The 27913-nt window shown below is 52.1% G+C and overlaps 1 protein-coding gene and 1 non-coding gene across 2 annotated transcripts; both read left to right on the top strand.

Moving 5' to 3' along the window:
• Positions 1-345: 345 nt before the first annotated feature.
• On the top strand, positions 346-26603 carry Bcl7a (BAF chromatin remodeling complex subunit BCL7A). The gene is made up of 6 exons (XM_027949192.2): positions 346-575; positions 6500-6581; positions 10002-10098; positions 15387-15554; positions 22902-23023; positions 25052-26603. Exons 1-6 carry the CDS (start codon positions 484-486, stop codon positions 25121-25123), a joined length of 633 nt encoding a protein of 210 aa, XP_027804993.1. The 5' UTR covers positions 346-483; the 3' UTR covers positions 25124-26603.
• Trnat-ugu (transfer RNA threonine (anticodon UGU)) lies at positions 15853-15925 on the top strand. The gene has a single exon. It is a non-coding gene; the product is annotated as a tRNA-Thr (tRNA).
• Positions 26604-27913: the final 1310 nt, after the last annotated feature.

Here is a 27913-nt window from a genome sequence, read left to right as displayed (position 1 = left end):
CATCCGCTGCCACAAATCCCGGGCAGGGCACTAACCAAGCTGGCTCCAGGAATGCGCCCCCTCCGCGGCGGGCTACCCAGCCAGACTGCCATCCCCGCGGCACCTGCGGCCTCCGAGTGAGTCCCCGCCCTCTCCGCGTGCCGGGGGTCGGGGTCGCCAGGCGCCCCCCGTCGCCTCCCGGGAATGGGGTCGGGTGGCTCCCTGGGGTGGGCGGCGGCGGCGGCGGCGCTGGCGGCGCCCGGAGCCTGCACTGCTGGCGGCCGCGGCGGCGCTGCTCCCCCTGCTCTGTGCAGCTGCCGCCCGGCGCTTGCGCACTGGGCCCCGGGCGCGCGGCGGCATCAGGCTTTGTGTGTGTGTGTGTATGTGTGTGAGTGTGTGAGTGTCTGTGTGAGTGAGTGAGCGGGCGGGCGCGAGTGTGGCCGCCGCGGAGCGCGAGCAGGACCCGGCGGGCGCGCTCCCCCAGCCTCTCTCCCCGCCAGAACCATGTCGGGCAGGTCGGTTCGAGCCGAGACCAGGAGCCGGGCCAAAGATGATATCAAGAGGGTCATGGCGGCTATCGAGAAAGTGCGCAAATGGTAAGCCGAGGAGCCTGCCCGCCCGCTCGCTCGCTGCTGGGCGCCACGGCCGCCTGGAACCCTACCCTGGCACAGAAAGCCGCGGGGCGCAACGCTCCGGGCCGCCCTGCCGGCCGCGGGCCCGGAGTTGGCGAGGGCGGGCGAGCGGGCGGGCGGCGCGCGAGCCGGGTCACCTGCGCCAGGCGGGGGCCACGGCCGCTGCCCAGGTGCGCTCGCGCCTGTCGCCCACCTGGAGCGGCGGCGGCGGCAGCCCGGAGGCGGCGGGCGCCCAGGGCCGGGCGGCTGGAGCGGCGGGCAGCCCCCGCCGCGGCGCTCGGCTCCCGGGAGGGGGGCTCGGGGCCGGCCCCAGAAGCCATTTCGTTTTGTGCAAGTCACATGAAAGCGGCTTCCCGCGCGCCGAGGCCGCGGTGCCGGCGGCGGCGGGCAGAGCGCGAGCTCCATTGTGCAGGCACCGAGCGAGCCGCCGCCGCCGCCACCGCCGTCTCCTCCCCGCGCGCCCCGGGCGGCGCAGCACTGGCCCAGCGTCCCGGCCCGCGCCGGGCCTCCCGCCCTCCTGCCCTCCCAGCTCGCCCGCCCGCCCGCTCCCCGCCTCCCAGGCCCGGCGCCCTCGAGTCTGCGGAGTTTGCGGAGCGCGAGCCGTTTAAATTTAGCGCTTTGGGCTGCCTGGAGCGAGGGCTCTTGGCGAGGAAGAAAGATGGGGGCGAGCGCCGGGAGGCAGCGGCGCGGGCGGCCGCGGGGCGCGGGGCACCTACGACCCACCCGGCTCTGCGCTGCGCCCAGAGCGCGGGGGGCGCGGGCCGGCTCATATTCGGAGCCAGAAACCGGTTCTGGGCCGCGTCTGCCCTTCCCCGACCCGGAGCTCGTGTTTGTTTTGCGGGGAGAGCCGTTGTTTTTGTTCTCCGCGCTGGAGAACAGCAAGATTCGGCGTGGGCCGGGCGTGTTTTTCAAGCTCAAATTAGATCGTGTCCGGCGTGGCCTCGTTATAATCAGTGGGTTGGCACATTTTCATGGCCTCGGCAGGGTCTGGTTCGGAAGCGACCCCAGGGCCAGGCCTGAGGCGCGAGCAGATCGCCAGGTTGCACTGGACTTGTTGAAAACTCCCCGCTCCGTGATTTCAACTTTATTATGTTTTTCCCACGGCTTCACCAGAGTCCGGGAGGGAGAGGAGCAGCCGCGACGGTGTCCCTGAGTGTCAGCGCCCGCGGGCTTATCCTGACCTTTTATTAAAATTCTAGAGCCTGACCAGGCCCCACGGCAGGCTCTGTTTATATTTGGGGGTGTCATTTCTTTGAGTAACGCCTTGGTCTCTAAAAACCACTGGGGGCGAGCCTCCGGTCAGGTGGTGTCACAAGTTAGCTGTCCTTTCTGAGTCAAACCCAACAAAAAGGCAAGGGGAAAATCAATAAAGTCCACGTGCTCCCGGGCCTCCTATGGAAAGGGCTGTCTGCGGATGGCTGGATGCCCGGCCGTGGGCTGGGTTTGGCTCCAATGGGACAAAGAATTTTCACAACCGTGAGAAGGAGAGGCTTTCCAAAGTTGAGATCCAAGTCTTGGGTGCCGGCGGGAGCTCCCCTGCCGCGCAGGGCGCCCAGTGCCCAATTGGAGCCATTTAAAAATGGCAGAAACAGCTGCAGGCCAAAACACAGACAGGAAAACAACCCATAACCTTCTCTCCTGTGGGACTCCCAGTGGAAAGGCTGGAGTCACCTCCTTCCCTGCCTCAGCCCCTGTGCAAAGAAAGAGCTGGTGTTTGGGCCTATGTCCCTTCTGGCTGTCACCAGCCTGGAGGGTAGAAAGGGACCAAACAAGCTGCCCTTCTCAGCTCCTGGAGGCGTGGTGGGGCCTCCTGCCCCGGGTTCTCAGCCCTGCCCAGGCTCCTGCACCCAGTGACAGCTGCAGCCAGGGCTGCCAGCTGCTCTGCAGGGAGGGCAGATGGAGGGTTGGGGCTTTCTACCCAGGAGACTCCAGAGCAGCCGGCCTCTCTGTCCTGGCCAGACACCTCCATAGGGAGGGGGATCTGTCAGAGTCTGTTCCTGTGTTTCAGGAAACAGCACCTCGAGTCCTCTACAGACCTCTGGCTTTTGGGACCTCCTGGTTGAGCTTCTGCTTCACTTCTTTGCTGTGACCTTGGGCAGTCCATGTAACTCAGTTCTCTAACCCCGGCAACAAGGGGCTCAGTGGCTCTCTCCCATCCTGGGTCTGTTGGAGGTGGTTAAGGTCATGTCTCCAAAAGCACATTGTCCTGCTCACAGGAGCACTTGTGAATGTTGTCCTTATTATAAGGTGGACTTTGTAGAAACTTGAATTTTGCACCTCCCCCCTTTTCCTCTTATAAGCAGAAAGCATGGTCTCATTGCCCAGGTTTCTCCAACGACCCCTGAGAAGCTGAATATGGCTTTGCTGAGCCTTTAGAATGGGTCTTCCAGTTAGCCCTAGAGGCTTTTGGGTTGTTTATTAACTGACCACCAACCATGCATTTCACCACTGGCTAGGAGGGAGAGTTGCCAGATTTAGCAAATATAGAACACCCAGTTAAATTTGTATTTCAGATAAACAACAAAATAATTTTTAAAAATAAATGTTTCTGCTGGGTGTGGGGAGGCTGGGTGGTAGAGCACATACTTAGCATGTGTAAGCCCCTGGGTTCAATTCCTGGTACCCCCCCACCCCAAAACAAATAGAATATTTTTAGTGTAAGTGTATTCAACACAAAATTTGGGATATGCTTATATCAAGAAATTATCCATTTTTCTGAAGTTCAGATGTAACTAGGAAGCCTGTGTTCATATGTTTGTAGAGCTGGGGAAGGAACCCAGGGCCTCACGCATGCTGAGCACATGCTCTACTGCTGAGCTGCACCCCCAGCGTGTGTCCTGCATTTCATCCAGAGGACAGCAAGTTGTCTGGCATACCTGTCAGTGCTTAAACCTAGGGGGGAATTTCTTCTCAGCATCAGTGACCCTCAAAATCCACACCCCCTCCCCTGCCAGGCCCACCCTTCTCCTGCCCCTGCAGAAGAAGCCAGCAGCTAGCAGTGGCCTCCTTTCTATCTGCTGTCCTAGGAAGGCAGGCTATGGAGTGTGAGGCCAGAAGATGGCTGAAGTAAAGGCAAAATGGTGGGTCTCTGTTTGGGCAAACTGGGCCAGGGGTATGAGGCCCAGTGTGGGTGGAGAAGAGGTGGGGAAGGGGCGTCATGGGTTGGGAGGCAAAGGCTTGAGCTGCAAGGTGAGCGTAGACCTGGGACGGCTCAGCACTTGCAGGCTTCCCTCAGCGAGTTGCTATGAAGACTGAGGCCTGTTTACCTGTCTCTGGAAGAGACCTGAGTTTGAGCCTGGGGCCTCATTTGACTCCTTAGGGGTTTTGTCCCAGCTACCTACCTTCCTTCCTGCCAGAACAAGCAGGTAAAGTGGACCTGCGCCTAGTTTGGATGAGGCCTGGACTAAGGTGTCAGGACCAACCCTGGGCATGGATACAAAGTGAGGGAGAGAGAGCTCTCTTTAGAGGGTCCCCTTGGGTGGGGGGCAATCCCCAGATGGTCTCCTTGGCCAGCCCTTACTTTTGGACCAAGGAGAACATTGGAACTTGGCCTTGGCCTAGAGAATCCAGGATGGGTACTTCTTATAGTTTATATAGGAGCCCGGGGGTATGTTCCTAATGTGGGGGAGACCTCACATGCTTTTGCTCCTTGAGCCCAGTCTATTATTATGAGGGGCAGTTTCATAGCTAGGTTGGGGTACGGCCCTGCGGTCATGTTGAATCCTGGCCCCAGTGCCTACAGGTGGTGGGAGTTGGGGGGGTGAGTGAGCTACATCGTGCCATCTGGAGCAAGCTGGCATGCCTCGGGGCATGTGGGTCCAGATCAAGTTTTTGAGAGTAGCCAGAAGTCTGGATTTTTTTATGTGGAGTTTTTTTTTTTAAGTTTGGCAATCGATTCAAATTTTTAAAAGTACTCGGCAGGCCAAACAAAACATGTCTGTTAGCTGCTCGTCTGTCACCCTGGCTGTGAGGTGGTGGGAACAGCCTAGTACCCTCATTGGGGAGGGGCCTTGTGTCCTGGGGTAATGGGTTTGGGCGGCAGTATGGGAAATCTCAGCTGCTCCCCTGAGCCTGGGCTCCTGTCCCACGTGTTTGTGAAGTCCCGTTTTGCCCTCCTAAGAGCTCCTTCCATAGCTTACACCTGAGTTCCAGGCCTCTCTCCCTGGGAAGTGGCTGGTGGAGCCCCAGTGCCCAGTGAGGTTCTCCACACTCCTGCTTCTGTCCAGGAGCCCGCTCCGTGTCCACTGCCAGGAGAACAGCTTCCTGTCTCTCTGATAACTTGGGGACTCAGCAGAGGGGTCTCTGGGCTTCCTGTTTTTCCACCTACAAAATGTGGTGACAGTGGTCCCTTTTTCCACCTTTTGGGAATCTCTGGCCAAGAGTCTAAAGTGCTTGGTGTGAAGCCTCACATGCACCAGGCCCTCGGTGCACAGTGGCCATTATGATTGTGGCTCTCCTTACCACAGAGGGTGTTTCTGGAAACATCCTTGTCCCTTCAGGTACCCTCTGATTATTTGGAATGGAGGTGGCAAAAGATTGGGATCGTGCTGACCTGTCTGTTCTGCCTGGTAAGAGGGATGAGGGTGGCGGCCTCACAGACTGTTCCAAAAAGCAGCATGGCTCCAGGGGTTTGGACACTGGCTGTGGAGAGAATGAGTTTCCTCTCCATGCCTTGGTTTCTCTGTCAGATGGGGCATGAACCACTTCCTGATACCCAAGGTTTTGTAGAGATTAGAGAAAGTATGTCTGGTGCTTAACACATAGAAGGCCCTAGAAGTGGTCAGTAGTATAATAAAAGCCAAGCCCTAGCTTCCTCCTGCAGGACCCGCGCAGGCAGAGGTCGGGGGTGTAGGTGTCTGTGGTTTTGGTTAGCTGGTTTTGAGTGTGCATGGGCCCTGCACCCACAGAGGGGAAGACCCAGGGGTGAGCTTGGGTAGAAAGGCCAAAAACAATGTGTCAGACAACTCAAGAAGGTCCTCGTACCACATGTAATTTTCAGTTCCAGTGGAACTGTTATCATTGAAGTTACTGAGGGTCCCTGGAGGCTCTACCACCTGCGCCAGATGTGCCTCTGGCCCCAAGGGCTTCCCATGAGTCCCCAGAATCAGCCAGGTTCCTCGCCAGGCCCTCAACAGATCCTCAGTGACTTCCCACTTCTCTGAGATGGCAGAGCTGAAGGCCAGAATATCAGAATTCAGACCCAAGCTCCATTCCTGAAGCTGTCCCTGAGCCTCTGTCCCCCTAGGTGTGTGGCTCTGAGTAAGTGGGGCAGGAAGTGACACAGTCTGACGGAAGTTCTGTGGCAGCAGCAATGATCTAGAAAGTGGCGATGGCGCAGAGCAGGGTGGTGGTGGTGGAGAGGGCAGTAATATTACCACCCCTTTTCCTTCTTGTGGCTTATAATTTTCTCCTCATCTGGAAACCTGCCTCTTGCAGCTGGAGGCCTGGATTCTGTCCTTCAGAGTTCAGAGGGTGGTAGCCTGGCAGACAGGGCAGAAGAACCTTGAAGGTAGGGGCACAGAGATGCTCCCCACAAGGCCAGGCTCTGCCCTTCATGGCCCCCCAGCGTCACCCCTGAGGGCACCCTTTCTGTCCAGGAAGCTGCTCTCTAGAGCCTCTGAGCTGTTCCAAGAGGCAGATGGCGGGAGAGGACGGGGGCCACTGTGCTTTCTGCTCTCAGGAGGGCAGGATGAGGCTTACCTTAGTGATGTGACTTGCCAAGGGTCCCCAGCTATCAAAGGGCAGAGCTGGGGGGTCAAGGCCACCTCTGTGCCATCAGGGATTGTTCCCTTACCGTTCCAAGGAGTGTGACTTGTACCCTGCCACAGGGATGAGCAGGTTCCTGCTCCAAGCCGCCTTAATGATGGGCTCTTCCTCATCCTCCACAGGGAGAAGAAGTGGGTGACTGTTGGTGACACGTCCCTACGAATCTACAAATGGGTCCCTGTGACAGAGCCGAAAGTTGATGATGTGAGTATGCGGGGTTGGCCTCAGGGGTGGGGCTGCCAGTCTGTGCTCCTCCCACTGTGGGGAGAGGGCCTATCTGCTGCTATTCCCAGAGCCAAGGGAACCTGCAATACAGGGACCCAGCTGAAACCCAGAGAGGCTGCTGGACCTGTGTCCCTGCCTTCCTCCATAGTTCAGCCCCAGAGTGGCAGGAGTGTCCCCTGCAAGTTGTGTCTTCTGTACTGAGAGCCCCATGGTTTGCCAGTGGAGACACAGCTAGTACAAGGCTGCTCCCTCCCCAGGTCCAGGGCACCATGGTTTGGGGGTGGGGACAGTGGTATCCACAGCCACTCCCACCCTCCCTACACTGTGGTCCCATTCCTGAGCATTTAACATCTGCTGGGCCCTGAGCTCATGCTTCACCTTATTATTTCATTTACTTTTCATACTGAACTTGTGGAATTGAACTTTTAAAATCTCTATACAATTGAGGACACGTGCTCAGAGAGGTGAAGTCACTTCCCCAGAGTTACACAGCTAGTGTCTGAGCCAAGGATGGAGTTCAGGTCTGTCTGACTCCAAAGTACATGCTGCCTGCTCCTGGGAGCCTTCTGCTCATTGCAGCTGCTGGTGACAGGTGGCCCTAGGAGTGAGAAAGCTTGGTGCAGGGTTGCCTGGGCTCTTGGGAGGAGTTAAGCGGGATGGGACTATGTCTCCTGAGACATCTCGAGGGAGCTTGGGTGGCTTTGCTGGATCCTGAGGGATCCACAGCAGGCAGCTGCCAGGCATTGCAAACAGGGTTTCCCAGCTTCCTAGCTTTGATGCCAGTCACCTGCTAAAAGGGCTGAGACACCATGTTGGTGCTGTTTGGCAAGCTTGCCCCAGGGGGGTCAGTGTGGGGCTGAGGGCTTCGATATTTGTCTTCCCTCCTGGTTCTGTCCTGGGCTCCTAGAGGAGGGACTGAGACTTGGTCCTCTGCAAGTCTCCAGAGGAAGAGCAGGGTAGCCCAGCTCCTGGAGGCGGCTCTTGGCTCTGGCCCGTGCCTGGTCCTCGCTCATCATTAAGTGGTGTAGAAACGCTTTTGAGAAGATGTGGTCCCTGCTTTCAAGGAATTTCTAATCTCATTGGGGGAAGATAATTATAGAATAGCATGAAACAGACATTAGGGAAGTGCCAAGTGGAATATGATCAAGGAGAAAATGGAATAGAGGGGCCATCAGAAGGACGGGGCAGCTCCAGGCTGGGCCAAGAGTGCTGGACTCGCAGTCAGGCAGAGAAGCCCTGCTTAATCTTTGAGGCTGGACTGGTTGCCCCACCCTGTGGGGACTCCACTCCCTCCTCTGTGTAGTGGGGCTTTGCTGTCCAGTTCCTGGGTTTCTCACTGAGCACACACGAGGTATCAGCTCCGGAAGCACCATGCCTTTCCCTGTCTGAGATGTGACGCGCAGTTCACCCGCCCCTTTCCCTGTGGGGCCAAGGTTCCCAGCCTGGCTGAGCATCTTGATTAAAAATGCAGATTCTTGGACCCTGCCCCAGACAACAAAATCAGAATCTCTGAGGTTAGAGCTGGGGAATCTGCATTGTGGGTGATTAGCTCCTGATTGCTTTAAATAATACCCAATTAGTATACAGTAATACCATTTTTTAAACTTCAGAACTCTGGAAGTTTTCATTCTTACAAATATGTAAAATGTTTCAAAAATCCAAATGTTACTTTAAAATGTTTTTAAATTAAGGCAGTTTACATACTATAAAATTTATTTATTTATTTATTGGTACAGAGGATTGAACCCAGGGGCGCTTACCCACTGAGCCCCAGCCCCAGACCTTTTTTGTATTTTATGTAGAAACAGGGTCTCTGAGTTGCTTAGTATCTCGCTAAGTTGCCGAGGCTGCCTTTGAACTCATGATCTTCCTACCTCTGCCTCCCGAACTGCTGGGATTACAGGCGTGCATCATGGCTCCCTGCAAAATTTACTTCAATCTTGCAGTTCTAGGGATCAAACCCAGGGCCTCATAAGTGCCAGGCAAGCGCTCCACCATGGAGCTGTGCCCCACATTCTTCACTCTTTCAAAGAGTGCACTTCAGTGTTGGTATATCCCTGGTTGTGCAACCACTACCACTACAATTCCAGAACATTTGTATCACCCCAGAAAGAACATTCATACTCGTGATCACTCACTCCCTGTTCCCCACTCCCTGCATCCCTGGTAACCACCAGTCTATTTTCCATCTCTGAGCATTTGTGTATTTATACTTTTTTTTTTTTTTTCTGTTGTGGCGCTGGGAATTGAACCCAGGGCCTTGTGCATGCAAAGCAAGCCCTCTGTCAACTGAGCTATATCCCCAGCCTGTATTATTACACTTTACCATGGCTTTTTTTTTTTTTTTTTTTTTTTGTAGTTTAGATGGACAGCATGCCTTTATTTTGTTTATTTTTATGTGGTGCTGAGGATTGAACCCAGTGCCTCACACATGCAAGGCAAGCACTCTGCCACTGAGCTACAGCCCCAGCCCTAACATGGCTCTCCTTATGATATGCCTGTCCTCCTCGAATGCACCCTCACCCCACTTCTCTTCCCTGGAGTGTTCCCAGTTTGTTTTTATCCTTCCAGAGGGAGCCTGAGCTTACAAACCACATAGAAACACCCATGTTTGTCCCTTTCTCACCATTGGTGAGAAATTCACATGTTCCATACCTTTCTTTTATACATCTTAGAAATACTGAAATATTTTCATAGGTTAATATTCTTGCAGATGGCCCCCTATTAGTACAGGGGAAGCGGCCATATTCTCTGTAGTTGTTACATTGTATACCTTATTTATTTAATGAGTCTCTGACTGATGGATACAGGTAGTTTCCAACATGATTCTGTTCCTGTGGTGAAAACTGGGGGCTGGGGGTGCAGCTCAGTGGTAGAGCTCTTGCCTAACGTGCCTGAGGTCCTGGGATCCATCGCGACACTGAAAACTAGAACGGAGTAGCATGGGTTTTTGCTCTGGGGTTTTGCTCTTTCCCTACACTTGGAGAAAGGCAGCCCCTGGGGAACTGAAACTACTGAGAATCAGTGACCCCTGCCTTCTGGGGTTCACCTGGCCTCACCTGGCACCTGCCAGTCTTCCTAGAGGCGGAGACCATTGCTGCCAGCCACAGTGTTTGCTTGACCACTAGTGATCCCTCCACAGAGAAGGGATTATTTCCCAGGGTGCTGCACCTAGGCCAGCTGCGGCCATCTCCCTTCTTTGATTCCAAAGCGGAGGAGGCCCAGAGCTTGGCTTTTAGGGGGACACACTTAAATGCAGACCAAAGAAAACCCTGCAGAAGTTTGGGGCTCCAGGTTGATGGAATGGAATAAAACATTCGTAGCACTACCCGGGGTCGCTCGCGCATGTGTCCTCACATGTGATTCAGTGACTTGGTTCTGCTCCATTTTCCCCTCCAGAAAAACAAGAATAAGAAAAAAGGCAAAGACGAGAAGTGTGGCTCCGAGGTCACCACCCCAGAGAACAGCTCCTCCCCGGGGATGATGGACATGCACGGTGAGCTCCCCACGGCCGCTGCCTCAGCTGCCAGGTCCCTGGGCCTTGGGAAGCGCTCAGTTGTGTTTTTGTTTCTCTAGCAGGTTTGTTCACATTCCAGGCAAGGGGTAGGAGGATGGGCAGGACCAAGAGGCCTCTGTGCCAAGGAGAAGGCTCTGCAGAGAAGAGGAAGTTCCTATCCCCAGTGCACCAAGCCAGAAAGCAAAATAAACCAGAGACAAAAATAAGACCCTCTCCTCCCGCTGTGACCAGAAACCTCACCGCTGTTTCTATAGCCCAGTATGCCCAGGAGGAGTTGGGGGGAGGAGTATATGTTTCTTTTTCCCTCCTGGGTCTGGCTGATCATATAAATGACTGTATTTTCTTTTTCCCATTTTGTTTTGCTACTAGGAAGCTCCAAAATGGATTTCTTTCTTTTTTTTGGTACCAGAGATTGAACCCAGGAGCACTTAACCACTGAGCCACATCCCTAGTCCCCTTTTATTTATTTATTTATTTTAAAAATGTTTATTTCTTTTAGTTGGACACAGTACCTTAATTTTCCTTATTGATTTTTAAAAAATATCTTTATTTATTTTTATGTGGTGCTGAGGATCGAACCCAGTGCCTCACACGAGTGAGGCGGGCACTCTATAACTGAACTTACAGCCTTAGCCCCTCTTTATTGATTTGTATGCGGTGCTGAGGATCGAACCCAGGGTCTCCCACATGCAGGGTGAGCGCCCTATTGCTGAGCCACAACCCCAACACCCCCTTTTGATTTTTTGATACAGGGTTTTACTAAGTTGCTTAGAGCCTTGATAAGTTGCTGAAGGTGACTTTGAATTTTCAGTCCTCCTGCCTCAGCCTCCCAAGTTGCTGGGATCACAGGGGTGTGCCACCGCATTCAGTTTCTTGCTATCTAATTTCAAAAGTTGTAACTTGAGCTGGGCATCCAGCAATCACACACCTATAATCCCAGTGACTGGGAGGTTGAAGCAGGAGGATCTCAAGTTTGAGGCTAGTCTTGGCAATTTAGCTAGACCCCGTTTCAGAATAAAAAATTAAAAGGGCTGGGGATGTGGCTCAGTGGTAAAGTGTCCCTGGGTTCAATCCCTAGTACCCAAAAAAAACAAAGTTGTAACCTGTGTCCCATGTATCAAATCCAGGCTGAAATGTGATTTACCCAGGTTCTCGTTTTCACACCTTGTTGGTGTTTGTTTCTCTTTTTACCTTTTATTGCGGGGGCGGGGGGGGGGGGATTCAAATCCTAAGCATATAGCTCTGTGAAATGTTCACAAACAGTATACTCCCATGTAAGCAGCCCACGTCAAAACCCCAGATAGTTTCCAACTAGTGCCAGTGGGCTTCCTTGTGTCCCCTCCTGATTGTCCCAACCCCACAAGAAAAATGTTCTCAGAGATTCCAGTGTGAAGTTTTTACAAAACTGAGTTAGCTTCTACGTTAGCCAGCTTCTGTTACTATAACAAAATTCCTGAGTTAATAAACTTAAACAGAGGAAAGGTTTCTCTTAGCTCACAGTTTCAAAGGCTTGAGTGTCCACAGGCATTGTTTCTGAACCTGTGGCAAGATAGCACATCGCAGCAAAAGTCGAACAAAACTGCTCACCTTGTAGCTAAGATGCGTGTGTGTGGAGAGGGGAGTGGAAAAGAAGAAGAGAAAGGGGCTGAGGTCCCACGGTCACCTTCAAGGGCACGTCCGCCTTCCACCAGGCCCCACATTAAAGTTTCTACCGCCTCCCAATCATGCCGTGATAGGGACTTAGCTTTTCATATGTAGGCCCTTGGGGACATTTGAGATCCAAACTAGAGCAGCCTTTAATATTTATAAGTCAGGAAATCTGCTCTATTACCATCCTTTGTGGAGTCAGATCTAGAACCCTGGGAGTGGCCAGCTGAGCAGGAGCAGTTGTTTTGTAGGGAGGATGGGACTCTGGCCCACCAGGTTCGCCTCATTCTTGTCACCTGGCTGGCCCGCGGGGTCATAGTGCCTGCCACCCCTACTGCCATCCACCTCTCGATTTTGATTTCAATGTCTGTACTTTTGTCCATCCCAAACCTTTTGTATAGCAAGTAGCATCAGAGAAATAACTAAGTAAGTAAATGGAAGAGGAGTTCACTGGAGTTTCTAAGGCCTTAGACCCCCACACCTGTCTTGTTCTGGGGAAAGAAGTCTGGAAGACCCAATCCCTGGCTCCAGGTCCCAGGAAGGCTTGCTTTTTTGGAAAACCTGGCTTCAGAAAGGCACATGGGGTTTCACTGCCCATTAACATGTCAAGAAAGCCCCACAAGTATCCACGTCATCATGGTCAAGATTCATTTCCTTTTCAAAAATGGACCTTTGAGCTGGGACGTGACTTCGTTCCCAGGCATCGCCCAGCAGCCCCTCTCTCAGGAACCCAAGAAGCCAGCCTTACCCAAGATTCAGGCTGGACTGTGGCATTCCTCTGGCCTTGGGGTTTGTCTCATTTTAATCTGTAGAAAGTGGATGGTGGTGCCTGCTTCATAAACTCATTGTGAGGATTTAAATGATAGTCTCTCTCAAGCCTTGGCACGTTAACAGCTACCACTTACCAAATCATCAAGGCGTGCCAAGCATCATGCCAGCCCTGTTTTCGAGCATTACCTCATTTGAATTTAATAAAAAGTCCCATTTTACAGATGAATAAACTAAGGCTCAGAGAGATGAAGTGACTTGCCTAACTTGAAGTTGGAAAATTTGTAACATCTCATCCCAGTGCTGGCATTTGAGGTCCTTCACGGGCAGAATCCAGGCTCATAGCCTGAACTAATGCAGAAATCCAGAATGCTGAGTGGAGGAGCTCCCAGGATGTGAGCACCACGTCCACCTTCTTGCATCCTTTCCATTCTAGGGCACGTACAACAAGACAGGTGTGAAGGCCAAGGGAGAGACATGGGAGACATGGGCCCTACAGGTGTTCCACAATGCTTTGGGGGGGTCATCAGCGCTGAGCTCTTTGGTCCCCAGGATTCCACTAAAGTGGGTCCAGGTATCAGAGTCCTGCTATTACCAAGTTCCAGGCCAGTTTCTGCAGCTAGCTCGTTAAGCATTAGTGTATATTGTCATTGTTAATGCCATAAATGCACATGTATCTTTGCATAAGAAAGAACTTTAGATTTTCTTGCAGGGTAAATCAGGAGAACACACTTTTTTTTTTTTTTTTTTTTTGTCTAGAATTCATAAGAGGATGCTTTTGTGTAAGAAGGGCCCCAAAGTATACTTAAAGAAAGATCCTGGGCTAGGATTGTGGCTCAGTGGTAGAGCACTCACCTAGCATGTGCGAGGCCCTGGGTTCGATCCTTAGCATCACATAAAAATAAATAAACAAAATAAAGGTAAAGAAAAGAAAAAGAAAGATCCAGTTTAACCCAGCTGGGCTGTGTGATTGCCTGGCACCTCTGCAGCATGTTGAGTAGACAAGAGAAACAGAACTAGGAATTGGGTAGAACAGCTTAAACCAGTGTGTCTGCCGCTCTGAGCCTCAGTTTCCCCCTCCATACAGTAAACATGGCAACATTGACTACCTGGTAGGTTGTTGAGAGGATTAATCCCCATGGCTATGTCCATTGGCGCACAACTGTAATCCCTGCTGCTTGGGAGGCTGAGGCAGGAGGATCACTTGAGCCCAGGAGTTTGAGGCCAGCCTGGGCCTCATAGCAAGACCCTATCTCAAAAACAGGCAACTAAGTGCTCTTGCCCAGTGCCTGTCTCATTGTAGGTGCCCAGGACTATCAGAGTGCTTTGCTGCCCCCCACACTCACTTTCACAAAATTGGCCTTGGCCTGGAGTGTAGCATGGTCCAGAAAGGCAGTGTCAGATTATGGTGTTATTTTTGAAATCGCTGCAGGACAAGGGGAGATGTGCCCTGGCACCCCCCAGCTCTGCCACCACCTGACCACTAATGTAACTGCCCAGTTACCTCCCATTGCTTTTTCCTTTTTATTATGAAAAGTTTCATTGTAAAGCATAGAAGAGAAAGTAACGTGATGGCCCCCGTGAGCCCCCTCCTTGGTTTTTATGAGCACCAGCCCATATTTGCCGCATCAATTTTTTTAATGTGTTAAGTTTCTTAATTGACAAATCATTTACATATTTTTTTAAAAAACAGCTCTTGTGTGTGAAGTTCTGGGAGCCGTGATGGTTGTCTGCAGCCTGTGCTAACGCATTTTCAAGTCAATTTCCGTGCATCACGATGTTGGAGTCTGTACCTACACATTTCAGAACACATTGCCAAGGAGTGACATTCTCTCTGCCTGCTGTGCCATTATCACTGCTAACAAAATTAACAATAATACCTTAATAGCTTTTAAAATCCAGGCCATATTCAAATTCCCCAATTGTCCCAAAATGGGTTACAGCTGGCACATTCCAAACCGAATCCAAATAATTTCCATATATCATATTTAGTCTTAAAGTCTCTTAGGTTTCTTTAATCTGTAAATCTGTAATAATATCCCCTGCTTCTCCTTGGTATGTGTGTGTGTATGTGAAAGAGAGAAAGAAAGAAAGAGAGGGAGAGATGTGCTGGGGATGGATGCCAGGTTGCTACTAGGCAAGAACTTCACCCCTATACCATGTCACACCTAAAGTGTTTAACTACTGAGCCACATCCCCAGCCTGTTTTATTTTCAATTTGGAGACAGTTATCTGTTAGGGCCTTGCTAAATTGTTGAGGCTGATCTCCAACTTGGCCATCCTCCTGCCTCAGCTTCCTGAGCACCTGGGATTACAGGCATGTACCACCATCATGCCCGACTCAGTCCTTTTTCTTTTCTTTCTTTCTTTTTTTTTTTTTAATGACAGTGACTTGATGAGATTGGGCACTTGTCCTAGGTAGCCTGCTCTTGCTACCTGGTCCCTGTCTCCCTTTGATTCTGGGTCACCTGGAAGTCAGTGCAGAGGTTTGATGCACTTTGGAGGAGGCCCTGGCAGGCTGCTTCACCAGTCATGCTGTGTGCTTCACAGTGCTGTATGGCTTTCCCCGCCCAGAATTAGGTCTCAGGTGTCCCCCAAAGACGTTCGATGTATCAGGCCCCTCTCTCCATACACAGTAAAGGCCACCCAGGTTGGGCCAGCTTCCATAATCCTTTGCTTCACAGGGCATGTGGGGTGGCCCTGGGTGGTCAGCTCCAGAGGAACTGCCCAGACCTTTCCCTGGAGAGCAGCCTGGGGGGCCTGAGGCATCAAGGGATGCTGACACTGTCCCCAATCTGCTGTTCCTCGGCCCGGCAGGATCTCACCCTGTGCCTGTTTCTCCCCCTGTGCAGACGATAACAGCAACCAGAGCTCCCTAGCAGACGCCTCCCCCATCAAACAGGAGAACAGCAGCAACTCCAGCCCCGCACCAGAGCCCAACTCCGCCATGCCCAGCGACGGCACGGAAGCCAAAGTAGATGAGGCGCAGGCTGACGGGAAGGAGCACCCTGGGGCTGAAGGTACGTGCCTGCCGTGGCTAGGGTGCAGAAGGGCCTCCCTGTAGCCAGCCTGCATTCAGTCAGGGCACAGGTATTCAAGGAGGCCCTGCCATCAGCCAGCCCCAGAAGGTGACAGAAGAAGGAAGGTAAAACACCTGAAGCTGCCAGGTGCAGTCGTGCACACCTATAATCCCAGCAGCTCAGGAGGCTGAGGCAGGAGGATTGTGAGTTCAAAGCCAGTCTCAGGGATTTAGTGAGATCCTAAGCAACTCAGTGAGACCCTGCCTCTCATAAAATACAAAATAGGGCTGTGAGGGCTGGAGATGTAGCTCAGTTGGTAGAGTCCTTGCCTTGTAAGCACAAGGCCCTGGGTTCAATCCCCAGCACCACCAAAAAAAAAAAAAAAAAAAACAGGGCTGGGGATGTGGCACCGTGGTAGAGGGCCCCGAGTTCAATCCCCAGTACCCCCCACCACCACCCTCAATAAAAAAGAAAAAAAAAAGGAGAAATTCCTGGAGCAGGTATTCTTTTGCAGCAATTAAAAAAATCAGATAATCCAGTATTTGAAGATGTGTGGGGATAATTATAAAATAGAAAAAGGGAACAGATTGTCTTACTGAGTTATGGCAGGAGGAATGATGATTTTAAATAGGGTGGTCAGGAAGCACCTCACTGAGGTGACACCGAGGAGATGAGGGTCAAATTGAGCGAGTGGCAAGTTGTGGGAGAACCTTGCTGGCAGAGGAACAGGCAGTGTGAAGGCCCTTGGGCAGGAGGGGGCTCTGCATGGCTGGGGAAGAGTCAGCGGGGCAGGAACAGTAGGATGAGGTCAGGAGTGGTGGGCTCGTAAAGCCACTGTGCCCACCTGGATTTTTACAGCAGGTGAGACAGGAGTCACAGGAGATTTGGATGGCAGGACCTGAAGAATTAAGAACAGGTGATGGGGATGCCAGGGTGGAGGAGGGGATGCCAGTGAGGAGGCTGCAGAAGTTGTCCCAGTGGGAGAGGGTGGTGACCAGGGCAGAGCAAGAGCAGAGGGAGCAGTAAGAGGTGGTTTCATTGTGAAGGGAAGATTGGGTATACACCTGCATTTCGTAGGGGTGTGTGTGTGTTTATTTTGCAATCCCTGCCAAAAAATGGAAATAGCATCATACATGCCTGTGTATCTGCCAGCTAAATTTGGCAGTTATTATTTGAGGGTTTCTTTTCCTTTCTGCTTTATCTGTAGTTTTTTTCCTAGGACCATGTGAAAGGAATCTGTAGACATAGGGCAGTTGGTCCCTAAGCGTGCCTCTTAAGAACATCCTCTCACAGAATCACCACTGTGAACCCCAAGAAACTGAACAGTTGTTCTGATGGTCTGTCGGGGGGTGTGTTTGAGTGTTAGGAGAGAATATGTGTTGATGGGTGCACCTGGGCATGAGAAATGGGCTGAGGGCAGCTCCGGGTACCTGCAGGGAGGGACAGCAGAGGCTGGCCTAGGCAGGCAGGTCTGGAGCTCCCTGGGCAGGTGCCTGCGTCCCAGGGTGTGCCTTGCGAGCAGCTGGTAAGGTTCTGGAGGAGGGCCACCCCTACTGGAGAGTTCGTCCTCATCCCAGAGAGGCTCTGTGCTGGCTCCTAGGTCTTAGTCACAGCTACATCCTGCTTCCTGTCCCACAAGAGCAGAGGTCCTAGACTAGATCCAGCCTGTGGGGTGTGGAGGTGGCCATGAAGCCCAGGACTATTGTTTGTTTTAAATTCAAACGTGATGTCAGAATTTAAAAACTGGACAATTTCACTTAAGATTGATTTCTACCTTCTCTCCCAAAATCAGAATATTTGGCAATACTGGGCCTGCTTTTCCAGGGGCACCAACAAGCAGGAGTGGGGAAGTAGCTGCTCCTGGAAGAAGGGCAGTAGGGCTGTCTGCTCCAATTACCACACTCCCCACCTCTCCCTGCTGCCTTTCCCACACCAAGGCCAAAGCAACATGTATTACCTACAATCACTGTTTTTCTCATTGAAGATTTAGAAGACAATTAAGATATTTCTTGAATTCATTTATCTCTCCAAAGTGAAAAAGTAAAAGTCTGAGAAGGCTGTTTTGTTTTTTGCAGTACTGGGGATTGAACCTGGGAACATTGTACCATGGAGCTACGTCCCCAGCCATTTGTTTTTGTTTTGAGACAGAGTCTCGCTACATTGCTGAGGCTGACCTTGCACCCAGCTCTCTTTTTTTTTCTTTTTTAACATGTGGTCCCTGCAGGGAGTCTCATACACGTATCTCTTTGCACCTTTGCCCAGGTACAAGTAGATCTGTAGGACCTGTACCTGGCAGTGGGACTGTGTAGTCAGAGGGCACATGCAGTGAGAACATGGCTAGTTGGGCATGGAGGCGCACATCTGTGATCCCAGCAGCTCAGGAGGCTGAGGTAGAAAGATTGCAAGTTCAAAGCCAGCCTCAGCATCTTAGTGAGGCCCTAAGCAGCTTAGCGAGACCCTGTCTCAATTTAAAAAAAAAAACAGGCTGTGGATGTGGCTCTATATGGTTAAGCCCCACTGGGTTCAATTTTTGGTGCAAAAGAAAAAAAAAATACAGGTAGAGCTGGGGATGTGACTTAGTGGTGGGGTGCTTGCCTAGCATGCTGGGTTTGATCCCCAACACAACAAAAAAGTTCAGTGGCACACGCCTGTGATCCTGGCTACTTGGAAGGCTGAGGGAGGAGGATCACAAGTTTGAGGCAGATTTTCAAATAAGTCAAAAGGGCTAGGCATGTGGCCTAGTGGTAGAATGCTTGCCTAGCAAGCACAAGACCCTGGGTTCAACCCCCAATCCCACCAAAAGAGTGGGGGAAATGTGTGGAACTGAAATGTGGAGATCCAGCTGGGATCTGTTCCAGGGAGGCCGTAGGTAGGGTGACTCCCCTAGAGCAGGGGCTCGTGGCCCTAGCACCATCGAGTAGTTCCTGGCCGTGGGGGCCTCCTGTGCGTGATAAGGCGCTGGGCAGCATCCCTGCTCTCTGCCCATTCGATGCTCCCTCACCCCCAGCTGTGACACCAAAAATGTTTCCAGATATTGCCCAGTGTCCCCAAGGAGAGGATTCCCCTAGCCGAGTGTCCTGTAGCTCTTCCACATACACTATGTAGGCCCCCTCTCTGGTTCCCGCTCGGCAGCCCCCACAGTTAGGGCACACCTGCCAGGCGTCCAGCACCTTCCTGGTCAGGTTGCTTGGCAGGTGGAAGGCAGAGGGGCTGGGACAGGTGGTGTGGTCACATGGAGGCTGACATTTACTGGCTGCCTGGCCTTGGACAGGGAGCATCACCTCCCATACCACTTCCTGTTTCCTTGTTTGTAAAATGGGATGATAAAAGTTGCCTCCCTTGTCAGGTCCCTGCAAGGAGTCATGGAGGCGGGAGGGGCTCTAGTGGGCAGGAAGGGCCTGGGCAGCTGTGGAGACCACTGTGTTCACCCTTTGTGGGAAGAATACTTCTGGGGGTGCTGGGACACATGTGACCACATCTACAGCCGTGTCCTGGCTTCTTTGCCTTCCTGGTTTCTTTCTGGCTGTGGCCTTGTTTCCCCATATTCGGGGTCTGCGTCTCCTCTGTCCTAAGGGCCACTGAGTTGCGGGAGTTATATTTTGGGCTAAAGCTTTCATAACTCCCACGTTTGGTCCCTGCACCCTACCAGGGTCCTCTTCCAGCCACCCCAGGCCACTGGGCCTGTACCACCTCTACCGGCACAGGACAGGCCCATGTGGCCTTCCCAGGTGGGTACACTGGGACCAGACGGGCTGGCCACCAGATATTGACCTTGCTTTGAACTTGTTTACTACTGAGTGAGTTCAGGGAATGACATAATGTCCAAGCTCCCTGGACTAAATTTAGGCCCCAGGAAAAAAATTTCCCCTGGGTAAGTTCCAGCACCAGCGCACTCAGAGAACAGGACTGCTGCCCTCAGCCCCGAACATGCCACGGCCAGCTCTGCCTGGCTTTCAGGAGAGGCCTCTGGCTGGGGCATATGTCTGCCCAGCATAGGGGCAGCATGAATCTGCCGGGTGAAAGGCCACCCTCATGATCTCTAAGCCATCCTCCTGCCCCTCCATATTTTACTAAGATGAAAGTCACAAAATTTACTATTTCATGGCTGGGGGTGAAGCTCAGTGGTAGATCTCCTGCTTAGCATGCATGAGGTCCTGTGTCCAGTGCTCAGCATCAAGAAATAAATGTAAAAATTAATCATTTGTGGGGTTGGGTTTCTAGTTCAGTGGAAGAGCACTTGTCTAGCATGTGTGATGCCCTGGGTTTGATCCTCAGCACCACATATAAATAAATCAAGTAAAGGTCCATCAGTGACTAAAGAATATTAAATAATAATAATAATAATAACCATTTATAAGTGAACAAGAATTCACTGGTACCAGGCACAGTGGCACACACCTGTAATCCCAGCTACTCAGGAGGCTGAGGCAGGAAGATGGCAAGTTCAGGGTCAGCCTCAGCAACTGAATGAGGCCCTGTCTCAAAAAATGGGCTGGGGCTGGGGCTTAGTGGTAGAACACTCGCCTAGCACATGTGAGGTGCTGGGTTCGATCCTCAGAACCACATAAAAGTAATAAATAAAGGTATTGTGTCCAACTACAACTTAAAAAAAAGTGCTCAGTAGTAGAGCACCCTTGAGTTCTATTTCCAGTTCCACCCAAAAAAAAGAAAGTTCAGCGGCATTGATTACATTATTACACTTACATTGTTGTGCAGCCATCCCCTCTATCTATCCCCTCTATCTAGTTCCAGAACATTTTCCTCACCCCCAAAAGAAACTGTACCCGTGAGTCCATCACTGCCATTCCTCCCTCTCCCCATTCCCTGGTAAACAGCAGTCTGCTGTTGGTCTCAATGGCTTCGCCTGTTCTGGATGCTCCATATAAATGTCATCACACAGCACGTGGTCCTTTGAGTCTGGCTTCTCTCATTTAGCATCGTATCTTCAAGGTTCGTCCAAGTCATAGAGCATTTTTGGTGCTTTATTCTTTTTCTTTTTGCCTTTTTGTGTGTGTGCACACTAGGGATTGGACTCGGGGCCTCGCATATACCAGCAGGAGCTCTACCTTTCAGCTCCATCCCCAACTTTTTTTTTTTCCAGTTTGATTTTGAGATGGGGCCTCAATAAATTGCTGAGACTGACCTCTAACTTAAATCCTCCTGCCTCAACCTCCCAAGGAGCTGGGATGGCAGGCATCCACCACTACACCCAACTGTTTCATTCCTTTTTATGACTGCATAACATTCTGTTGTATGGAGAGACCACATTTTGTTTGGATATTCATCTGTCCATTTACATTTGTGCTCTTTCTACTCGGGGGCTGTTATGAATAATGCTTCTGTGAACATTCATGTACAAGAGTCAAGAGTCCCTCTTTTAGATTTTCTCGGTTTATACCTAGGAAATTGCTGGGTGCTTTGCTAATTTTTTGCTGACTTTTTGAGGAACCTCCATTAACATGGATTTTAAAGGTAAAACTAAAAACATCAAAGAAATTTCAGGTGTTTATAGCGTTTGGCTCTGTACCCTAAATAATTCCTTCAGTTACTCCCATCTGTTAGTTAGTTGACAGTTTGGGACCTAATCATGTCATTCCATTTAATCCACAGCCACTTGACAGGGTGACACTGTCAGCCTTGTTTTTACAGAGGGGGCAACTGGGACTGAGAGCCCCTGGTCCCACAGGCAGCCAGTGGCAGAGGCAGAATGGGCAGTATTTGAACCCCAATCTGTCGTCCAAATCCTGTGTCCCTCCACACACCGGGTTGTAGGTAGAGCCCAGCCCTGATGATGGTGGATCCTGACTCTTCCTTGGAGCAACAAGAGAGCCCAGCTCTAGGCCGGGCATGGTGGCACCTGACAGCAGCTCAGGAGGCTGAGACAGAAGGATTGTGAGTTCAAGGCCAGCCTTAGCAACTTAGCAAGGCCCTAAATGACTCAGCCAGACCCTGTCTCTATATAAAATATTTTAAAAATGGGCTGGGGATGTTGCTCAGTGGTAAAGCACTCCTGGGTTCAATCCTTGGTACAAAAAAAAAAAATACCGCCCAGCTCAGAACCACACACATGAACCTGGGCTAGTGCTGGCCTCCTGACATGGCTACAAGAGATCAGGGCTACCGGAGTGGGGAGGAACAGGGCAATGGCAGCTCTTCATCCCCTGTCGGCCTCCCAGGTTGGAGGATCTTGCGATTCCTAGCAGCCCTGCTTTCTAGCCCTCTGCACCCCAGCCAGTCGGGGCCCTGAATAGCCACTGGTTCTTTCTGTGTTCCCATGTTGCTTTCTTGGCTTTCAGTTCAAGTCTGACTGATTTTCTCCTATTGAACATTTTTATATTCTGCCTCAGAAACCCCAGAAAGTAAGTCCAGGTTGTTTAGGCATTCCTTGTATTATTTTAGTGTGTGTGGTTTGGGTTTTTTTTTTTTTTCAAACCACATGGTCTGTTGTCTGCACCTTGCATGAAGCATCTCAGGCAGGAACTTGCTGTTCCCTCCCTGGGTCCCAGAATTCCAGGTAACTCACAGCTCCTGCCGCCCCCCAAGGCTCTATTCCTTCTTCCAGTCCACACCTTCCTACTGCCAAAGAAATTTGGGATGGGGAAGCAGGGAGACTGAATCATGAGAAATAACCCAAATCGCCAGAATCTCAGATAAGGGCTTGCTAACTGGAATGCTGGGCAGCCATCTTGTAAGCGCTTGTGATTAGGGAATTTGTAAAGATATGAAAACTTCTCTGTGATTGCCATCCAGGGAAGTAGGAAAATGAGAGACACGTAGAGGAACAGTCTAGAAAAAATGGGAACAAATCCTCTAAAAATGTTGTTTTGTGCTATCTGTGGGTGGTTTGAGTGAGATGACAGGTTGATTTTAACTGTTTTTTTTTTCCTGTATTCTGTCTCTTGAACGAAGTCATTACTCTGATATCAGAGGAACACCCATATTATTAAGAGAAATGTTTATAAAGGGTCCGTTCTCTCGAGACTGCTGGTTCCATACAGAAACGGGGCAAAGCCTCCCTGCCAGCCACCTCCCCAAGGGGAAAGGAGTGGACAGCCATGATTGTTGGGCACGTCAGGCCCACCAGAGGGCGCCAGGCACCAGAAGCATCCTGAGGTTGTCCTGCTGCAGGGCAGCTAATAGATGTTCCCGGAGCAGCCTGTGACCCCCCTGCTTAGAACAGCCTCACTAACAAGTAAACAGGAGGCTTCCCAAGCCCCACAGCTCATCCAGCCCTGAAAGATGCTGGCCACAAGAGTACCCAGTTCCTGGTATTTTTAGTACTTGGCCCATCTGGCGACGCATCTCACGTATCTGAAAACAGCTTCTGTCGTCTTGCTTTTCTCCCAGACGCTTCTGATGAGCAGAACTCACAGTCTTCGATGGAAAACTCGATGAACAGTTCAGAGAAAGTAGAACGGCAGCCGTCTGCAGAGTCGGGGCTGGCAGCAGAGATGTCCACAATCTCTCAGGTACCTGGAGTGAGGCCTCAGAGCGGCCAGGAGCCTGGTGGGCTGTTGGGGATGCTTTAAAAGGTGTTTTCTCATTGTTTTGTCAGTTGGAACTGCCATTTATCCATCAAGCAGTGTCCATGACCGTCACCCTGGGTGCCTTTGCCAAGCAATAGAGGAGGAGGACATGGGTCCTGCTCCTGGGAGCCTCTGGGGGGTGGGGGGTCCTTCCTCCCACCTCAGCTTCAGATCCACAAAAGCACCACCTTGTCTCAGAGACCTAAAGGCTGGGGGGTCCTTTGCAACTGAGCCCAGGCCGTTGCTTGGGCCCCTTGCTGGGTCATAACCAAGTGTCAGCATCTGCTTGAATCATGCTGCCTCCCATCCCCACCTCCCCACCTTGCATTGGGAAGACCCCTCTGCCTCCCTGATATTTGATCTGGCCCGAGTCCCACTCCTCTGTCTCCTCTGTCTCTCTCCCAATGTGGAGCAGGTCAACTCTGTAGGTCCAGATCCGAGCTCCCTCACCGTCACCCTCGCTCAGTGCTTTGCCAAACAGAAGGCCCTTCACCTGAGCAGGGCCACCTTCCCTGGGAGCCCTACAGCCCACTTTCTCCGGTTAACACCCCTGTGGAGTTTGTATGCTCTTCAGTTAAGGGAAACATAGTTCAGGGAGGAAGAGAGCAGGCCTTCCAGAGTCCCTGGCGCCTGCTGCAGGGTCCCCAGAATAAGCTCACACAGCCTCCTCCAACCCTGAAGCCCAGCCCATATCCAGGCCCAGTGCCTGTATTTCATATTTAACACCAAGCAACTGCTGTGTGCTGGGTACCAGGGACACGGGACAGCTCTCATGGGCTGAAGACCAGGCTCAGCGGGACACAGACTAGACACAAAGTCTGACCGAGTGCTGCATGGGGAGAGGCACAGGGTGATGTGACGAAGAGTGACGAGTCGGGAGGTCTTGGGGTCCACATGAGCCGAGAGGAATTGTGTTTGAAGGGTGCAAATGCCAGCGATGGCAGGCTTCCAGGCAGCTGCAGCCAAGGGCGCTCCGGCCTCAGGACAGAAGCCAGGCTGGGGGGTAAAAGGGAGGCCAGGGCAGGGTGCGAGGGCCAGGGGAGAGGAAGAGTCCACTGGAGCTGGTCCCCTGGCCTCTTCAGCCCTGGAAAGGAGTCTCATTTTGTTCTGAAGTCAGAGGGAAAGTGTTGGGAGGTTTCATGCCCGTTGTGTGGCCGATGGCTTAGGAAGGTGCTTGGGCTGGGTTGGGGGACATGCGGGAGGCTGCAGCGGAGGCTACTGCATCATCCAGGCAGGTGGTGGCTCAGGAATGGCTGGGGCAGTGGTGAGCAAGAGAGGCAGGCAGGCCATGAATGAGACTTGCTAAAAGGTGGTGGTGATGGAAAGAATGGGGGCTGCAAGGTGCTGAAGGACCACGGGCTGTCTCCCAGGCCAGTGGCCTAACTGGTGAGTTAGGAGGAGCGTGACCCAGAGCTTGGTCTCAGGTGTTCTCAGGTGGCCAAGGTAACTGGGTGGTGAGTGAGTAGATATTTGATCTTTTTTTTTTTTGGGGGGGGGGGGTCATGGGACGTCTTGGGAATTTGTTGACAATTACAGACTGTTCCCCAGAATAATGTGTGTGTGTGTACATTTAACAAAGGTTAAGGGTCTGCCCTGGGCCAGGAACTTGTGTCCTGGAGGAGCAATAGTCCAGGTGACACAGTGGTTCTAGGCCTTGGGAGACTGCCTAGGGCCTAGGCAGGTGCACCTGAACCTGGTGTACCAAATAATTACCGTCACACTTCACTGCAGATGAGACAGTGCCTCACAAGTAAGCCTGGCCCTTCTGGGTGGGGTGAAGGGGTGAGAAGCTCGTCAGGGCCAGGCAGGGTCTTTGCATAGCTCTGAAAGCACCAGGGCGCGACGTTCCCCTGCAAGCCTGGCTGGGGCTGGGACCGCCAGCTCCTCCTTCCCTCACTTTCTTCCTGGGCCTGAATCCCTCCCCTGCTTATTAACCCACGTCTCTCTGTTGTTCTTCCTTCTTCCCCCAAGGATTTGGAAGGAGTGCCACCCTCTAAAAAGATGAAGCTGGAGGCCTCTCAACAGAACTCCGAAGAGATGTAGACGCTGAGCTCGATCCTCCGGTCCGCGTTCCGTGGCAGGCGCGTCAGCAGGCTCACCCTAGAAAGCGCTGTGAGCTCCATTCCTCTTGGGCGCGAACAGGACTACTAACGTTTCAAGTTTACCAAGTGCAAATCCAAGAAAACCCAGAACGGCAAAACTTCTCAGACACTGAAGAACTCTGCTGTGAAGCGAAACACCCGAACCCCGAAGCGGCTGTCCTGGGAGGCGGGCTGACCGCTCAGGAACGTCCACACTGTCTCGGAAGCCAAGATCACATTTGTGTTGCTGCTGTTTCCCTCCCCCACTTCTCTATTTATCGATATAAGCTATTGGAGGGTGGTACCCATCAGGAATTCGCTTTTCTATCGGGGGCTTTTCACTGTTCTACCAATTCCTTCCACTTTCTTTTTTTGTGCCTTGTGCCCTTGAGGTGACCTCTGGCATGTTTCCTGGTTATTTTGCATCTCCCTTTACAAAGTGCCCTCTCAGTCCGGATGAGGCAGCGGCCACCACCTTCCTCGCCCTGCTCCTTCCTGCCCAGGACTGCTGTGGAGTGGGCAGGCTGGAGCTGCAGGACAGTAGACACTCCTCAGCTGGCCCAGTTTTGGAAGGGGGGACTTGGGCACCCTCTGAGCCCTGGGTGGGGTTGGCACCAGCCTCCAGGACTCCAGGAATTATAGGTGCCAGGGCCCAGTCCTTAAGGGCTGGCCTCCTCGGGTCCAGGCCATGCCCTTACCTCCTCGGGGCCTTGGGGGCTGGGTATTTCCAAGTTCCCAGCAGCCCAGATGGACATGCAAAGCCCTTAGATTTTTCTGGCACTTCCACCCTCTTGCCCCTACTGTCACCACCACCTCCATCACTGCTTCCTCCTGGACCTCCGAAGACCAAGTGGCTTCTCTGGCGGACTGCGTGTTTGTCTCCTTAAGACGATAGCAGGGCCAGGAGGTGGGAGCGGGCAGCGGGAGCAGCTGGTGCTGAACTTTCTCACGGGACGTTGCTTGGATTTCAAATCCATAGAAACCTGCTGCCCTCTGACCAGCCCCCCACCGGCATCCTTGGCCTCCCCCAGCCCCCAGAGGCAAGATTGCAATCGGAGGAAACCCACTCGCTTCTGCAAAATGTTCTGACTCTCAGAGACGACAGTTGGATGGAATCTCATTCCCAGGACATTTATGCCGTCGGGTCCCCACCAGGGATCAGGCCTTGATGGTTGGGCCTTAAAGGCCAGAAACAAGGCACCAAGGAATTGGAAAGATTTGCACACCCTCTAGAAAGGAGCGACTGAATTCCCCTCCCTGTGCCCGGCCTGCGCTGGGACGGTCCTCTCAAAGCGGAGATGCCCCCTTGGATGAACTGCCTAGCTATTGAGTTTTGAGGCCTGGTTTGCTCTTAATTAACATACGGACTCCTCAGACCGTAAACCTTTTCCTCAGCTTTCTTTACTGCACTGGAGTTCTGACTCCCTTTGAGTTGTGTGTTACTGGGGGGGTGGGAGGGGGACTTCGGGTTTTGTTGGGGGTTTTTGTTTTAATTTGTGTTTGGGCTAATTGGTGCATATTCAGGTACCACTTTGACATGTGGATCTTTCTCCCGACCACCATGGGAAGTGTCTGCCAGGTTCCATTTTCTAAGAGTTTCTGAGGGTGAAGCTCCTATTGTTTTTTTTTTTTTTTTTTTTTTTTTAAGGGAGCGTATATATTTCCTGCACTTCAAGAAGAATCAAAATGTTCCTGAATTTCAAATACCTCATGCAAAATGTCTCCTGAAATAAGGGAAGGAAAAAAAAAACTTTGAAAAATCTTAATGTTGAAGTGAGCAATGCCGAAAGGTTCTGTCTTAAAAAAAAAAAAATCCTTGTACTTATCACTTTTGCCCCTCAGGCGGTCAGTTCTGCTGAGAACTGTGTTCTGCGCCTCGGCGTGGAAGTGACCCCAGGCGCCACCTCTCAACGTATCTCAAGGCGGCTTTACCTCCAGATCCTGTAGAGTTAGGGTAACGTTTTTTCTTTGCAGCAAAGCTCCATTTTGATGAAAGATGAATCTGGATATTTATTTCTGTTTTGGAAAATGAGAGGTTACAACCCAGACAGCTGAAGGAGACTCCAACAGCATCCATGGAGACAGGAAGGCAGCCAGGCCTCCTCTGCTCACGCGGCCTCTCTGGACAGACGAGGGGACCCGGCCTAGTGGAGGATGAAGATGTCCACGGTACCAAGGCTGTCATTAGTTTTTCTCTGAAGTGCCTGAAGGTAGGAATAGGCCAGCGGTTGGGACCAGCTGGGCCCCGCCAAGGCCACGCCAGGCAGAGCGCCAGCAGCCCTGCACTCCACGCTGGCCGGAAAGGCCTTCCCTGTGGCATGGTTAGACTGCAGAAATCCAATGTGCTTCCTTCCCCGAGGCAGTCTGCTCCTCGGAGCTGCTGCTCCCCACCCACCCTGCACCCCTTGCCCTCGTCCCCACCACGGAATCTAAGACCTTTTAGCCGGCGGAGCCAGGGGTGGGGGATCCTAAGCGATTGCCTTCCATGGACATCAGGCCCCGTGGCCTAAAGGGCTCCCAGGGCAAACTTAACTCCCCCACAAAACTTGAAGGTGGGGGAGCTGCGGCTACACATTCCACAAAGTGCTGGCACTTACACCCATAACCCGGAAGGCTGATGACGGATTCATATGGGGTGGTGACCTCCCATCATCAAAAGGTGTCATGGTTTGGAATGTTCATTATGGCCGAGGACCTGGTTAGAGGTATAAAGACCTTTTTTTCACCGTTACCTAATTTTTCCCCCCTCTTA

The sequence above is a fragment of the Marmota flaviventris genome, chromosome 1, assembly GCF_047511675.1.
Source record: "Marmota flaviventris isolate mMarFla1 chromosome 1, mMarFla1.hap1, whole genome shotgun sequence".
Classification (NCBI taxonomy): domain Eukaryota; kingdom Metazoa; phylum Chordata; class Mammalia; order Rodentia; family Sciuridae; genus Marmota; species Marmota flaviventris.
The sequence above is the reverse complement of the archived record's forward strand: the minus strand, read 5'-3'. Positions and strand labels throughout refer to the sequence as shown.